This window comes from Delphinus delphis, chromosome 8 (assembly GCF_949987515.2).
Source record: "Delphinus delphis chromosome 8, mDelDel1.2, whole genome shotgun sequence".
Taxonomy (NCBI): Eukaryota; Metazoa; Chordata; class Mammalia; order Artiodactyla; family Delphinidae; genus Delphinus; species Delphinus delphis.
Genome location: NC_082690.1, coordinates 16,966,224 through 16,982,836, shown reverse-complemented (window position 1 = coordinate 16,982,836; position 16,613 = coordinate 16,966,224). Strand labels below are relative to the sequence as shown.

The 16,613-nt window shown below is 53.7% G+C and overlaps 1 protein-coding gene across 1 annotated transcript in view; it reads left to right on the top strand.

The window, feature by feature from the left end:
• Positions 1 to 16,613, top strand: part of CEP164 (centrosomal protein 164) — a 70,901-nt gene that overhangs the window by 42,077 nt on the left and 12,211 nt on the right. Inside the window, exons 10-16 of the mRNA XM_060017886.1 lie at positions 1,455 to 1,538; positions 5,527 to 5,612; positions 6,677 to 6,844; positions 9,465 to 9,602; positions 12,304 to 12,516; positions 16,048 to 16,179; positions 16,272 to 16,488. Coding sequence (XP_059873869.1) covers positions 1,455 to 1,538; positions 5,527 to 5,612; positions 6,677 to 6,844; positions 9,465 to 9,602; positions 12,304 to 12,516; positions 16,048 to 16,179; positions 16,272 to 16,488 — 1,038 coding nt within the window. The remainder of the gene's footprint in view (positions 1 to 1,454; positions 1,539 to 5,526; positions 5,613 to 6,676; positions 6,845 to 9,464; positions 9,603 to 12,303; positions 12,517 to 16,047; positions 16,180 to 16,271; positions 16,489 to 16,613) is intronic.

Genomic DNA, 16,613 nt, shown 5'->3' with positions numbered 1-16,613 from the left:
GGAAGGATGCTGTGGTGTGGTATCATTTCCCAAGTTACGACTTTGTCCTGGAATGCCAGCATCCATGGTTTCTTTGTCCCAGCGCTTCCACGCAGCCTGCTGTAGCCTGGCGTCACTTGCCAGGTTTGTTATCTATGGGGAGGAGTTCGGGGTGCTTTCTGGCAGAGCACTTTTTCCAGAAACCACACTCCATCTGTTCGGAGGAGGCAGATCAAAGGGAAGGGATTAGTGGGAGAGGGTCAGGGATGAACAGTAATGATACGAGGGGGTGCAGAGGAATTAGGAGGCTGTGCGCTCAAGCCCCTCACTGAGCCATGGGCTTAGGAACCAGATGGCAGCTGCATTGAGTGGAGTAGAACTCACGCTGAAAGGGAAATGTCATCAGCAAAGAAAACCCACAAGCTAGGAACGGGAGGCAAAGTCCTTGTTGGCACAAACCGTCATGAAGAATCACTGTGTCACAGAACTCTCTGAAGCAAGGGCCCCGGCCCTGCTGAAGGAGCCACTGTGTGGAGGAACGGGCTGCCCATCGGCATTTTTCTTCTCTACGGGAGTGGGTGGAGGAAGCCACAGACAGCAGGACCAGACTTTGGCTGGGCGCGCCTGCATTTATCAGGGCTGATGACAGAACTGTCCCTGTTAGCGTGCTGTCAGGTAGCCGTCCGTCACCTAGCCCAGTGTCGATCTTGGGCTCGGAGGGGGCGGGCTCGTGGCACTGCGGCAGCCAAAGGGCTGCGGGGAGCTGGCACCTGTGTGGGCACTTGCTGCCCGTCCCAAAGAGAAGCTGGTGGAGGAAGTGGCCCTAATTCATCCCCATTGTCCAGAGGGACACCTGTATGGGAAGGGGAAGGAACCAGCTGGGTGGAGGCTGGCAGGCCCTGGTGTCCAAGCTGCCCACAGGGCTTCTGGGCACTTTGGCCTCCTGGTTGGGCACCAGGAGGGAGAGACAGCTGGAAAGTGACATGCTTTGCAGCACATGTCACACAAAGAGCTTGGGCTTTGGAGTCGGCCCAGGGCACTTCTGACCCCCAGCCCTATTGCTTACCAGATGCGTGACCTTGGATAAATTACTTGGGCTCTCAAACTGCTTCCTCTGTGAGATAAGGATAAGAGGATCAGTCTCATAGGGTTACTTTTTTCCCTGTAATTTGATTATGAAAAATTTCAAACATACTGAAAAATTAAAAGACTTTTACAGCGAATAGCCTCATTCTCACCACCTGGAGTCTACAGTGAACAGTTTACCGTACCTGCTTTGCCACATACCTTTCCATCCAGTCGCAGTGTTAATTTTGAAGGTGAAATTAATGAGTAGCTGTCGGGGTGCTTGGTACAGTGCCTGGCATGTAGTAGGCGTCTTTCTGGAAGGTGGGGGTGGAGGAGAGGCCCTGTATCCCTGGTGGGCGCTGAGCGTGACAGAGGAGAGCTGACCTCCCCGTCCCTACCATCTCCAGGACTTCGGTTTCCACAGCCGGATCTCGGAGCACCTGCTGGATGTGGGCATGCTCTCCCCTGTCCTGGATGGAGCCCGCTGGGAGGTGAGTCTCTCTAGGGCTGGGCTGGAGCCTCACTTTTGAGGATAATCAAGAGCTGAGTCCTGCCCATCCCAGGGTGCATTTCTGGGAGTTCTCTCCCTTCTGATTCATTAAGGCAAGGCCCTGACGGTGCCTGTGATGGGGCTTCCGACATACATGCTCTGTTGCTGCCGTGAATTCAGTCATTCCATGTCCTCCACCGCCATATATTTATCTGTTTATCCAGTCACTTAGCAACTGAGGGCCGACCACTTGCTCCCGTGCAAAGCGCTGTGTAGTGTGTGGGTTTCAAGGCACTTCCCAACCTGGCCCATCCAACCTCTGCAGCCTCATCCTCAGCCCACCGCCCATGCCCCGGCTGTGCCCACCACTCGCCGTTCCCCTGGGGCCACACCCTCCACCCCCTTCACCACTCTGCCCGCTGGGCTGCTTTTCCTTTTGTCCCGGCAAGCTCTTTCTTGGTCTTGGAGGTCCACCTCTGACGTCACCTCCTCCAAGCACGATTTATCGTTCCTTCCCTTGCTCCCCTTAGTGCTGCTGCTTTTGTTTTATGGTTCTTTGTCTCCCCTGCCAGATGTAAGCTCAGACACAGACCCTGTCCTTAAGGAGCTTGAAGCCAAGATCATTTTTGCCTCCTCTGTAGGGTTGTTGAGAGGAGAGCGATTCTGACATGTGGTCTTTGCAAGTCTGAGCGGGCATTTGGTTTGGGTGAAACAAGGTATTTAATGTGAATCAGGCCTGGGTGCCCTTAGTGAAGCGAGTCCTGAGACAGGATGGAGTTACAAGGTCGGTTGCATTTGTGCCTGACATGTTCTTCTCGGTTCTGCTGGACCTTGGTCCCCACCGTCTGCAGCACTGTGGTTTGGAGGCCTTGAAGGGCACAGACAAGGCCAGGTGGTGTTTGTCAGGAAGGCTTTGGAGCAGGTGATTTGAGAGACACCTTGCTGAGTAGGCCGGGCAAGGTGAATTTCCATTGCTCCGTCTCCAGAATCTGGCCAGCATTAGAATACTTGGGGGGCTTTAAAGAAGACAGATTTCTAGGTCCTGCCTAAGACCTCATGAGGCGAGCAGCCTCTTTTTGGGCCATGCCACTTGGTATAAAGCAGTAGCAGGGCCTGGCTTGCATTTGGTTCTCATGAGCACCCTCTGGCAGCCGCCCTGGCAGAGGGGGCCCTAAGCTGTATCTCATGACCAGCGTGGGGCAGCGCTGGGCGCTCAGGTTGGCTGACCGCGTGGAGCCCTTTGCGGGATTGTGTCTGCCCCTCACTTCAGGGCACGGAGGGGCTGAGCAGGGAGGTAGAGCTGGAGGGACAAGAAGCAGCCTCTTTGTGGGACGGATAGAACCATAGGTACAGTCCCCTTTGTCTTTCCGGGGGGCACTTGTCCGTTTTCCATATTCTCTGGATCTCTCCCAAGGCCAGGGCCAGCACAGAAGCTTAGAACTGAGCTAAATTAATTTTTGTTCACTTAAACATTTTTTGTGCATCTTTATTGAGATCCAATTGACATAAATAAACTGGACACATATAAATGGTACCATTTGATAAGTTTTACCATATGTATACACCTTTCAAATCACCACCACGGTCAAGATAATGATTATAATGAATTACAAACATGATGAATTTTATAATAGGTTACAAAAAATGACCATAAAGTTATTTCAAATAATACAGAAGGTCAAAGTCTTCTACTTCCTGCAGACTTACTCCCTCCCGCAGGTAGGGACTGTTAGTTTCCATTAACATTTTTCATGTGCCTTTCCGGACAATTTTCTGTACACATATAAGCATGTATTTATTTTCTATTTGTTAATCTTTTTTTTTCCCTACAGAAATTGGAACTGTGCTATTAAAAACTGCTTGGCAATATGCTCTTCAAATTCGAGAATAGACCCTTAACTGATTTCTGTGCTATTTCAGGTCTGCCCTACTCCTCTTATTGGTTGCATAGCATTCTGCTTTATGAATGCACTGTGACTTACTGGGATTTATTAAACTGAGGACTGCATCATAAACAAAAAACAAAACCCCGGAGCTAAGTTTAGGTTGGGGAAGTGGTGTTTTGAGCAGTCTTAGGCCGGAGGCTTAGAATGTGCTTGTGTCTCCCCTTTCTGAAGAGTGCCGATATGCCTGATTTCTTTGTCTGGTTCCTTTGACTCCCTTTCTCGGGCAAAAATGTCTAGGGAGCAGGTAAAAACTCTGCTCAAAATACCTCTGTCTGCGTACTTACCCAAGGTGTCCCTTATTCTGTAGCTGGGGGCTAGTTGAGTTTCTAGCAGAAGTATGGAAGGTGAAATAAGAAGGAAATAGACAGGCCTTGTCTGTAGTTTGTCCTTTCTGATTCAGGGCTCCGTCCGCCGATATTAATTACAATCACTGCACTTTGTTACCCATCTTGTATTTTAGTCTGTGAAATAGATTGGCCTGTGTGATTGTTTTTGTTTTTGTTTTTCCTTGAAAAGAGAGGGGGAGCTGTCTGCTGAGCTCGTTGTGAATTGTAGGGAAGACAAGTTGTGAGTTGAGCTCTGGAAGGGAAGGAGGTGGGGTGGGAGAAGGGCGGCCCGCCCCGCCATTGTCTGCGGTCTCTGCCCGGCTGATGCGATTAGGAGTGGCAGCGCTGGCAGGGAGCCCTTCTGCTGCGGGCACCAGGAGGCACTCCCAGGCAGCATTGCTATTTTTCATGTAATCTGGGGGAGCTGGCTTATAGTTCAGACCCATCCAGATGGCAGAGTCGGCCACAGCTGCCGGGGCTGAGGCTGCCAGTGGAGAGGTGTGGGGGGCTGGGGGCATGGGGCTGGGGACACGGAGGTGTGCCAGCCCGGCCGGAGCCCTACTGGGGAAGATGGAGTGAGCTGTCTGTCTCCTGCCCCACGTCTCCTGTTAACCCTCGTGTCCCGGAACAGACAGGGCTCCTGTCAGTGTGACAGAAGGAGTGCAGGTCCTAGGATGGGGACTGGCACTGGCAAAGCTGGTTTCTTCTGTGTTTTGTTTTTCCTCAGGCTGGGGAAGAGGAGAGGGGGTATGAGGAGAGCTCGTACTTGTGGCATTATGCCTTCTTTTGGGCCGGAGTCGGGCTTTCTGTACGTGATCTCATTTAATCTTCACCAGAAGCCCTGTGAGCGCTGGTTTGCTATCCCGTTTCGTAGTGGAGGAGGTGCTAGAACAGAGGGGTGAGTCCAGGCTGACTGCCCTACTCTCCCCGCGTGACCTCACCCCTGCAGAAAATATGTGAATGCATCAAGAATAGTCCTTTTTCACCAGCTTGCTAAATTTGCCTAGACGCCTAAGCTTTAAAATGAGATTTGGGGTTGGCTTTCTTTTTTGTTTTGCGCTGCCTGGCTGGTAAAATCCCTGACTGGGAAGGGGGCATCATTGTCTACTGATGGGACCTGGGTGTCGGGGGAGCAGAGGAGCGCCCCGTCTTCCTCCCTTCAGGTGCCCACACAGTGCCCTTCTCGTCTGGAGTACAGCTCTCTGTCATTTCACCAAGTCTCCATGTCTCCAGGGTCCTTCCTCTTTGACGCGCTCGTCTGCTGTGCCCAGTCTTGTTCGCTTAATTTGAGCGTCCCCGATTATCACTGGCACTGGTGGTCTGGGGCCTCTGTGGATCTGGGGTGTTCATGGATGGCTCCGCTTTGTACAACTGGCAGTGAAGGGTTTCCAACTGCAGAAGGCAGGATTTTCTTTTTCTTATGTGTTCTGCTTCAGCCTCTGCCTCTGCCTGCGGTGGCTTTAGTGTCTGACTCATCCTCCCCAGGCCAGCAAGGCTGGCCCTGGGAGCAGCTGTGAGCCTGGGGGCTTAGCCAAAGCCCCAGGGCCTTCACTGTGCAGTAGGCGACCTTCTCTTCTGCATCCCGAGTGGTCCTCACTCACCAAGAGCCACCTCTCAGTGCTTCCTCCTGGCATGAGAGTCAGTTGGAGGATTAAAGGACCCAATGCAGACCCCCCAACCCCCAAAGTATACACTTTCCACTGCTACTTGCCTACAGGCCCAGAGGTTGGGGAGAGAAGACAAGGATGCCAGCCAGTCCAGCCAAGATGAGCTGCAGAGCAAGAAGTCCAGAGGCTCGGAGAGGTATAGTGCGTGGGAGGCCACCCTCAGGGACTTTGGGATGGCGTGGACTTGGGCAGAATTCCTGGCTTTGGTCTACGTACCTCAGTGTGCTCCTGCCTGAAGGCAGATGGTGAACTGACTGGATGGCCTTGCAAAGTCTGCGTGTGTGCGTGTGCATGTGCGTGTGTGTATGTGTGTGTGTACGCAAACCAAGTCAGGAGTGGGAGGTACTGCTGGAGCATATGGGAGTACTTTGTGCCCATAGCACCATTGTGGGGACAAGGCTCTGTCCTTTTCATCAGATTGGATGAAGCCTTGTGTGTCCCTGCTCGTGGGCCAGGGCTGGATAGCCTGCTCGAGGTCCGGGGGACCATGTTAGAGGGTCGGTAGTGCAGCTCAGAGCTCCGAGCCAGGTCTTACCACATCAGAAATGGCCGTGGCTGTGTGTGTGTGTGTGTGTGTGTGTGTGAGTGAGAGAGAGAGAGAGAGAGAGAGTGAGAGACAGAGAGAGAGAGAGAGAGAGAGAGAGATTGAGAGACAGGAGCTTCCAGCTTCTCAGGCCTGAGCCCATGATAAGAGAAGGGCTGCCACCCTGGAAGGGGAAGCGGGTGGTCGTGATACTCTTTGGACCCTGAAAAGCTATCAGCATTCTTACTTGAAGCTGCAGGTTCCTGCATTGCCTATAGTCTGACCGTTGGAGTCTGGCTTCTCTTTTTCTCCCTCTTTTCTGCTCAGTTCTTCCATCATCACCCCCCGCCCCCAACACACACACACACACTCTCCCCAGCCCCAGTGATGGCAGGAATGCATACATCTGTGAGTGTGCCCAGCTCTCACTCCTGGGCCAAGCAAATGCAGCCCAGGGACCTGGGAAGGCTGAGTGTAGTCCAGGCAAAGGGAGAGCTCCGGAGGGAGTTCCTTCGTCCTGCTTTTCTGGCTGCTTTGACCTCCGTGGGCTCTCCATGGAGGTGGGGCCCCGGCTGAGGTCCAGCCCGCAGGAGGCATGGACCTCGGTCCCCGTACTCCACTCCCCAGTTCTCCTGCCGCTGTCCGAGTGGAGGTCCTGACTCTGCTGCTCTGCCCAGGTTATCTCCTCCTCTTCTGCATGGGGAGCGGCTCCAGAGTTCCCTTCACAGCCAGGCCACGGATGAAGGGCCCCCGCAGCCCCTGGAGGAGCAGCTGGAACAGAAGGGGGCAGAGGAGCCTGGGGAGGGCTCTGCAGGCAGCCCCACACCCCCTGGTTCCCTGCAGAGGTAAGGGTGGGCTGGAAGCCTCCCAGGGTGGGCGTGGTGGGCTTGGAGAGGTGGGGAGAGCAGGGGGCGGGGTTGCAGCCTAAGCATCCGCACAGACATTTCTGCTGAGTGTTTCACACAAGCTGGAGAGTTAGGAAATCTGCCTCTTCCTCGTCCTTGGCCTACAGCTAAAGTCGGGGTGCACAGTCTGATTAGGGGAGCTTAGAAACTCTGGAACTAGCAAGTATGTCTTCTGACCCAGCTGCCCTCCTGCCAGGGGCCGGGGCAGAGACTGCTGTCACCCTGGACTAGGCTGTTCCTGCCAGGGGGCCCATTTCCCCCGGTCCCCACCTGCCAGCCCCCTCCTTCCCAGCAGGCATCCCACTGCTAGTCACTCAGCAAGCCTGTGGGGAGCCCTGCTGGGTGCGGGGCCCAGGGCTTCCCTGAGGCCAGCTGAAAGGACCTTCACTCCCTAGCCTGCTCCAGAGCCGGTGTAGACTTGCTAGTTTGTTCCCCTGGCAAGAGAAAGACGCTGGTCTTAGAGCTCATCTGGTTGGAATGAGTCACTGGGGGAGGCTGCGTAGCAGCCGTGTTTAGTTGGCAGCATCCGCGGAACTCTGCTGTGTGCAGAGCCTCTCCTGGGTGCCATAACCATTCTGCATCCCACCTGGGACGCGAATATCTGGTCCTTCAGTGTAAACTGCTCGGGGAGAGGCAGGGAGGGGAGCTGGGATCTGAGACCTGAGATAGGGAAACCACAGGTCTTGCCAGGGCCGCTGCCTCCTTTGTCCCCATCACAGACCTTTGACCCAGGTGTACCCTCCAGGGGTACACCTGGAGCCTCTCACCTTCCTCTGGCTTTAACACAGTTGCTTCCTTGTTGCTGTCAAGGGAGGAGATCCCAAGCCCACCTGCCGCCCACGAGAGGGGCGAGGAGCAGTGCTCCCAGGCTGAGGGGCCGGGCCCTGGGCAGGATGAGGCCGAGGGGCCCAAGGAGAAGATGGCGGTCGGCCCCACCCTGCCAGTCTCGCCAGAGACGTAAGGGCCAGTTTTCACATCTGTCACTGCCCTGCACTGTGTGTGGATTGCTTCAGTGCCCATCTGGTCTTGGATGGTGGGGAGGGGATGCTCTGGCTCCGGCTCAAGGAGTGGAGTGGGGGGAGAGTGAGCGAACCCTTGGTTCCGCGTGCAACCTTGACCCCTAAGCAGCCCCCGGGGCTCCCCTGGTCAGCACCTGGGGTACGAGGCTGGAAGCGAGGGGGAGGGGGGAGGGTATCTCCTGGGTCATTAGCAGAAACCTGGTAAAGCGTGTTTTCCCCTCTACCAAGCATGTTTTTCTTTGAAAAAATTATTGAGGTATTTATATACACGAAAGTACATACATCTGAAATGTCCAAGTCAGTGAGTGTTTACATACGTATACACCATATCACAACCACCCAGATCATTAGCAGAACATTTCCATCCCTCCTGAAAGTTTCCTCAGGCCCCTTTCCTCTCAGTCCACCTGCCCTAGGTCACCGCTATTCTAGCTTCTGTCCCATAGATTCGTTTTTCCAGTTCTCTAGCTTCATATGAATGGAATTATCCAGGACACAGTATATATCTTTAGTGCCTGGGTTCCAAGCTCAGCTGTGCTCTTGCACCAAGCACGTCTAAAACTTAGAAACCTTTCCGCTCTCCTCTCCTTTCTCACCGCTTTTAGAGATCAGGAACCTGAGGTTCAGGGAGGTGAAGTGATTTGCCCAAGGTCACGTCGCCAGTCGGTTGCAGAATTAGGACCCGAGCCCTCTAGTCGCCCGAGCCGTCGACTTCTGACTCTTGCTCTGTAGCCACCGTGCCTTTTCTCTGCATGGAGAGAAACGGGTGTCAGGGTGATACAGGTTTTCCTGTCTGTGAGCTGAGCAGTACAAGAGGATGAAGCGTCCTCAGGATTCGGGCTGACTGTTGGGCAGAGACAGGTTCATGCCCTGATTACTCACAGGAAGCGTCACCGAGAGCTGGCGGGGCACGTGAGTGCACGATCTCCTGTCATCGCTGTAGCGCTGCAGGAGTGATGTAGGGAAGGGGTAGCCCGTTTTTCAGGTGGTGATATATCCCACAGTGACAGCTCTGCCCCTGAGGAATGACATAGCTTTCCCAGGTCCCCTGGGTGGCTGTGGGCAGCCAGATCAGGGTGCTTTTGATGAGGACAGGAGGTGAGTGGGGTTCAGAAACAGGACCCTCTAGGCAGAGGGCAGAGGGCATTTTCCCAGGGCTTCTGGCAGAGAAGCTGGCCAGTGAGGCTCCTCCTGGCTGCCTGGGCTGATGAGTCCGTCCCCTTCCTTTGTGTTTCTCCTCCCATCCCAGTGAGGCTGCCCCTGCTGGGGGGCTCTCTCCTGGACCACACAGTTTCAGTTTACACAGCGCCCTTAGGAAATGTCTGCTGTTCCTTTCCTAAGTCTTCTCAGGCTCCATAACTTCCTTGTTATTGATCTTTACAGCTACGTTAAGAATGGATTGAGTTTCTGGGATTCGTGGGGAGTGGGTCTGTGTCTGTGCCTCATTTGTATCCATGGGATTTTCATTTGTGAAGGTGACTGAGTGACAACACAGAGAGGCCCATGCCACTGAAAGAAGAATTTGTTCCTTATATTTCCAGAGAGAAGAGGGCATGCCACGCCGGGTGGGGCCACGTGGGGAAGGACCAGGCTTGGCCAGGAGGCCGAAGAGGCGAGAAGGAAGAGCATAACCCAGAGTCTCCATTGGGGTTCTCGTGGGAAGCAATGGGCGAGACAGGGTAAGTACCCTGAGCGAGTGGAGGGGTGGAAAGTTGGAATAATTTTGGAGGGCTCTGGGCCTGGTCTCTAGTTACCTGGTGCCTGGCCCTGGGTGATTTTGGGCGTGGGAAATAGATCAGGAGATGGTAGGGGGTGTAGGGATTGGTTGGTTTGCATGTGAAAGACATACTCCCTTTGCTGTCTCTAAGGATTGGCTGATCTGGGAGGGGGCACCCTCTCCTTGACCAGCCAGCTTTTTCAGATGCCATAACATCATGAAATACAGAAAATAAAAAGCATGATTAGTAGAGCCTGTCTCCTGCATAGATATTGTCAAGCTGAATCAGGAGGAGTTCAGAGCAAAGGGCAGGTCAGGGAGTGCAGGGAGGGCTAGCAAGCAGCCACCGCTGTGCGTGCTTTGTGGCCAGAGGCCTGGGTCTGGGAAACAAGGATACCCTTCCGTTTGTCATCCCAGCATCTTTCATGAGGTGTGTATAGAGAGAGGGTAAATGAATGAAAACAACTGGGTTGAAAGTGAGCGGAGACAAGATCCCTGATAGTGATCTGAGTTTTAGTGGTACCCTGGCCATTTCAGGGCCATGGGTATCATATCCGCCTCCCTCTCCTCTCTCCCTGCCCGCCTTCTCTCTTTGCTTTCCCTCATACGGCTCAGAGTAACTCAGTGGCCCGTCTGAAAGGACGACGCTCTGACTGAGCCTCTTCTTGGCCACTAACTGTTGCAAACTGTGTCTCACTGATGCTGATACCTGAGGAGTGGCCTAGAAATCGGACCTGCCTCTTCCTCTGGAGTCTTCAACTGCCCAGTTATCTCATAGATCTTTCAGGCTCACTGTTTGACCGCCTCGGACCTAAGCTGGGAGTTTGGGACACTCGATCTTTAAAACAGGGACACGGAGGAGAGGCCCACTGAAAAGCAGCCCCATTTGCCTGTGTGCCAGACGTGCAGGCAGGCTCAGTGGTGCGTGCAGCCTGGGCACACACGGGCACGCCGGCTGATGCCCCATCTCTCCGCAGCATCTGTCCCCAGGGCTCCACACAGCTACGTAGCCCACAGGGGAGAGAGACATTAAAAGGTACCATCTCAGGGAAAAAAGATGATTTCAGCTCAGGCTGGAAATGAGTTGGAGGGTTGATGAGGCTGAGAGCTGCGGGGGGAGGCTCTTTCCGAGGGCGGTATTCTCAGAGGAGGTGTCTTGATGCACGTCTTACATCTGCATCAGTCGGGCTGGGACAGGGGACTGAGAGGAAGCTGGGAATTGGAAGCGGGGAGACGGGCTTGGGAGCAGAAGAGAACTGAAGGCAGGACTCAAGACTGCTTCTGGTCTGAGTCATGATTTTAGGAAAGATCTTAATGATATTTCAGAGATAGCAGAAGCCTTTTGTGTCTTCCTTCTCTCTCTGGCCTCAAGGGGCTGAAATGGAATTCCAGAGCCCTTGTTTACTTCTGCTCTTCTAATTTGATCCCGCCCGCCCGCTGCCTTCTGTCTCCTGCAGTGTGGGAGCTGAGGGAGGAGGGAGTTTTACATCCCCAGCGGTGGACGGGGGACTGGCTCCCCTCTTGGGCTCTGGCCCCTCTTGTCCTTGATTGGACCACGCCCATATGCCGTTGGGGTCCACTGGGCCACCGTGCCAGGCCTGCCGCAGCTGGAGCACCGTGGGAGAAGATGGTGGTTGGGTGGCCAGACCAATTTCTGATGTAAGATTTAGGGACCTGGGAATGCCAGCATGTCCTGGCCTTTAGGAAAGCCGCTCTGGGAGGCAAAACACTTTATCCCGCTTATGCTTTCGTTGCTTAAAATGTTCTTGGGGTTTCTCTTTGGGTATCTCCTTTAAGAACCAGAATACAAGCAACATAACAGCCTTCATTATAGACATCTCTTTAACCGATACCAGTGTTCCTTATCTTACCACCCGCCTTATGCATCCAGGTTAGAATTTCTTTTACACATTTCCAAACAGTGAATTCACTCTAAGCAGATGAAGTTGTGGCATCATCGGGGAGATATGGAGCCTGGCATCTGGTTGTGCTCTTGCTCCTGTCTTTGGCTTAGGGAAGGGTCTCCTGCCCGGCTCCCTTGGCAGAGTGGGGAGGACGGTTTCCCATTCCTGGGCCTCCATGGACTGTTCTAGGTCTCAGGGCTAGGAGTTCTAGCAGCGAACTCCTAGCAGCAGCTGCTGCTGCTTCTCCCGCTGGCTCATACACACTGGCCTCTGTTCAGTTTGAGAGTCAGAGAGCAGCCTCTGGGGACTTCCCAAACTGCTGGCCTTGAGCCTCAAGTAGCAGGGAGAGCCCTGGTAGGGAGTCGGAAACAGGGCCATGAGCCACTCTGGGGAGGAGTCCATGAGGGACAGAGCTCTGCTCTCTTCCTGCTGCCGCCAGCCCTTGAGCCACAGCTTGGGTGTTCACTCAGGCCACAACCCACCAGATGCCCTGAGAGCCTCCTACGGGCACCCTCATCCCCAGGCTCTCGGGGCCTTTGACAGCCACCGTGGGGCTTGTCCTATAGAACGAATGCTGCCTGTGTCTTCGAGAGGGTAGCCTTGCTGCCCGCCCTTGGGTACAGTGATTTGCACTTACGATTCCTGACCCTGGGCCCTCTGTTAGGGTTCCGTATGTGCTGTTCTGTATCTGTATAAATCCTAGTGCCGAAAGGTGGGTGGATAGTAAACCTAGTGAAATGCTGCTTCCACCCTTGGCAGGCGATCTACAGAGCCTGCGGCTCCCCCAGAGCAGCTCTCAGAGGCTGCACTGAAGGCCTCGGAAGAGGCGGTGGCCCAAGGACTCGAGCAAGAGCAGAGGGGGCTCCTGGAGTCCAAGCGAGAGAAGATGCCGCGGCTGCAGGAGAAGCTGTGGCAGGAGGAGGAGGCGGCGGAGACCCTGCAGCTTCACCGGCAGAAAGAGAAGGCGCTCAGGTCCCGCCCCGACCCCAGTCCAGCTGCCCCAGCTGTGCAGGGACACCCTCCTCCCACCCTGGCAGCCACGGGGATGCCCGGGGCCCCTCCAGGACTGCTCCCCAGTGGCCCGTGTGGAGGGGTGGGCTCCCTGGCCAGGGCTCGTGCCTTTCCTCTTTTTGGGGAGGACTTGGGAGGCGTGATCATGATGAGGGTAGCTAATATTTTTTGAGAGATTACACTGATCCATATGCTTTATGTCTATTAATTTGTTCAGTCCTCGGAATGGCCCTTATGAGGTGTCGTCATCAATTCTGTTTTGTAGCATCTATAATATAGACGAAGAAACTGAGGCACAGAAAGGTTAAGTAGCTCGTCCCAGGTATGGAGGCTCGTAGGCAGCAGAGCCCGGGTTAACCCAGGCGGTTTGTCTCCGGAGAACAACTACATCGTCCTCTCTCGGGAGTCAGGGCCCTGTTGGAACCCGCTGAGATTGGGAGGGACCACGTGAGGTGCTCTCGGACCCAGAAGTTTCTATTTGGGTTCCTACTCTTTGAGTAGCTGTCTGCGAGGCCCTAGACAAAGGCGACATGGAAGCCTGGGCTGGGCCCACGTGTACAGGATTGTGTGTATGTGTGCTGGAGTTTCATTTTTATAGGAAGAGGCAGTTCAGGGCTGGCATGATGGCTACACAGAGTCACCAGGTCCCTGGTCTCCTTTCATGTCTCTGCCATCTTTAGTGCTGGGTTTTACTCTCAGGGTCTCTTTACAGTCCAGTATAGCTGCTGGATCTCCAGCCATCGTGTCTGTGCTCCAGGCAGGAAGATTAGGGGCACCTTCTAGCTCATTCAGTCCCTTTGAAGGCACTTTCCTGGAAACTTTACCCAATAACTTCTGCTTATTCTTTAAAGGAGTTTTCCTGGAAACTTTACCCAATAATTTCCACTTATATCTGGCTGGCTACCCCTGGTTGCAAAGGCTAACTGGGAAATGTAGTCCTTCAGCTGGTCCTCTGTACCTGATAGAAAAAAAATCAGGGTTCTCTTAGTAAAGAAAAATGGGAGAATGGATACTGAGAAGGGTAGTAAGCAATCTCTGTCACAGTCCCAGGATGGGAAAGGTGCTACAAAAAGATGTTAATATATTTCACTTACTTAGCACTTAAACTAAAGGCTAAATCTTGTCCTCTTGGACAGAACATCCGAAAGTGCTAGAGACTTGCTATTTTTCTATCATATGTAGCAAAGACTTATAAAAATATTTATGCTTAATTTAGAGAAACTAACAAAGCCAACACCCAACTACCCAGAGGGTTGGGGACAGTCTCTCTCATTAGCCCAACACAGGATCGACTGACCCTGGGTCCATCCTTATGTCACCCCTCCTGGATCCCCAGCCAGAGTGCATCCCAGAGGACAGATCTTCCCACAGCATCTTCCTCTTCCAGCCAACTGAAACTTGGGGCGGGGGCCCACCCAAACAGGGTGCAACTCAGCTTACCTTGAGAGACAGTGCCTGGGAGGAAATCCCCGTGGTGTCTCCCTGCCCACCTACCAGGCTCCTCTCTCTTCCCAGTCACCCTCAGCTGGGCTGACTGTGCCCTTTGTCCCTCCCCAAACCCCCCAACTGCAGAGGGGGCCTCCCAGAGACCTCTTAAGTCGTGGTGAAAACCAGCCGCCAAAAGGGTCCGACTCAGGGCCTGAAACACAGTAGTTGCTCAATAAATGATGGCTCTTGATTGTAAATCTTTTCAGTCGAAATCAGTACAGTGTCAGCGGTCTTGACTAAGTGGTTTCTCTGTGGGCAATGCCTTGCCTGGCTGTCTTCCAAGTAGTTTATCACGAGAACCCTGTTTCTGTTTACGTGTGAGCCTTTCTGAGGGGTGGCGCCTCCTCTTTGCTGGGAAACTGCCACTTGGTAGAAATTTCTGGAAACCCCAGCCAACCTTGTAGCAAATATTTCTCGAATGAGAAAGCAGGCAGTAAGGCAGACAGGCTAACTCTCAGTTTCTTTAGTTACAAAACAAGGAGATTGAGTTTAGTTGTAAGATGAAGAGAGAGAGTTGTAAAATGCAGGGCTTAACCTCTAAAGACCCTTCCAGCTCTGCCATTCTGCGGTGCTACGTGTAACATTTGGCCACGGGATGAAGAGAAAGGGTTTCTGGGGAATCTAGAAGGAAGGATTTTTACTTCACTCAAATTTTCTGTCATCATGGAAGAGAGCAGTGGTGCTGATAACTTAAAATAGGAAATGAACCTAAATCTTTTCTGGCTTTGGAATTCACTCCAGAAGCTTTTCAAAGAAATTGTCTTCTGAATCGTGCACAGCACACAGCCCCTGGTCACGTGGGGGCCGCAGGAGGGTTGTCTGCTTGGGATGAGAAGGGTACTATCGTTAGTCTGCAAGTAAGGTACCCCTCATAGATAATGAAAGCTTGCTTATAGTTTAGGCCTGGTTGATACTGTTCAAATTCAACAAACATGCATTGAGTACCTATGTCATATCTGTTACTGTGTTTGGCACTTAGGATAAAACAGGTTTTAAGACAAGACTCTTTCTCTGGAGAAGCTCCCAGGCTTGTAAGGAAAACACACATACAAAAGATTAATTAATTATGGTGCAGTGTGATGCGTGGCACCGAGCGGCGTGCTTAAGAAAGGTCCTCATATAAAGTGTGTTGGGAGCAGAAAGGTAATTGATGAACTTGGAAAGACTTCTCTGAGAGGAGGGAGCTGGGTGTTGAACAAGGAACATGGGTTCATCAGGTAGGAAAGGGGATTCTAGACGGGGGAACCAGCATGAACAAAGGCCAAGAGGCAGGGAAGAGTGTAGCGGGGTTTAGAGGGGGTGGCTCATCTGCTGTGGCCAGAGCTGGGCTGGAGTCAGACTGGATCCCACCTTGAGTGAACGCCACCAAGGTGAACCTGGAGGCCGAGGGGAGCCTTTGGCAGAAATGCTGTGCTGGGATCATGGAGCCTGTAATCTACTTCCGGCTGCAAAGAGCAGGTGGTTCATAGCCCCTCTAACCTGGGGAGGTATTAGAGGGAGGCAGCAGGACCCAGAGGCTGAGGTTAGACTCGTCTTTAAGACTTAGGAAGCTTCGGACTTCCCTGGTGGTGCAGTGGTTAAGAATCCGCCTGCCAATGCAGGGGACACAGGTTTGAGCCCTGGTCCGGGAAGATCCCACATGCCGCGGAGCAACTAAGCCCGTGCGCCACAACCACTGAGCCCACGTGCCACAACTACTGAAGCCTGCATGTCTAGAGCCCGTGCTCTGCAACAAGAGAAGCCACTGCAATGAGAAGCCCGCGCACTGCAAGGAAAAGTAGCCCCCGCTCGCTGCAACTAGAAAAAGCCCGCGCACAGCAACAAAGACCCAAGGCAGCCAAAAATAAATAATGAATAAAAAATAAAATTAAAAAAAAAAAAAAAGACTTAGGAAGCTTCACAGGCAGGCTACGGGCTTTTGGAGGCCGAGAGCCAGGGGTTATGCCTAAAAGAGGGAAGGCCTTGTGGTCCCGCCAACAAACTTGCCTTTCCTTTGCTTCACAGTTCCCTGACGGAGCAGCTGCAGAGAGCCACCGAGGAAGAAGAGAGCCTGGTGAGAGAGCAGGAAGGCCAGAGGCTGTCCCGGCTCTGCGCCCAGGTGCAGTGCAGCGTGGAAGCGGATGAGGACCAAATCAGGTGAGTGCGGGCTGTGGGCTGCCCGGCCCCCTGGAGGTCCACCCCCGCCTCCCCCAGTGCCCAGGCCCATCCCCACCCGCTTGTCTGCCCAGGGCCGAGCACGAGGCTTCCCTGCAGAGGCTGCGAGAAGAGCTGGAGTCTCTACAGAAGGCTGAGAGGGCCAGCTTGGAAGAGAGAAACAGGCAGATGCTGGAGCGTCTCAGGGAAGACATGGAGGCTTCGGAGAAGAGAGAGCAGGCCGCCCTGAACACGGAGAAGGAGAAGGCCTTGCAGCAGCTGAGGGAGCAGCTAGAGGGGGAGAGGAAAGACGTGAGCAACCCCCTCCCCACCCCAATGTGATCCTGGGCTGCCTGGGGAGGAGCTGAGCGCTGAGGAAGAGGAAGCGCCAGCCTTGGGGCGCAGGGTGGGGAGCCAGGTGGAGAACGGGTGTCTGC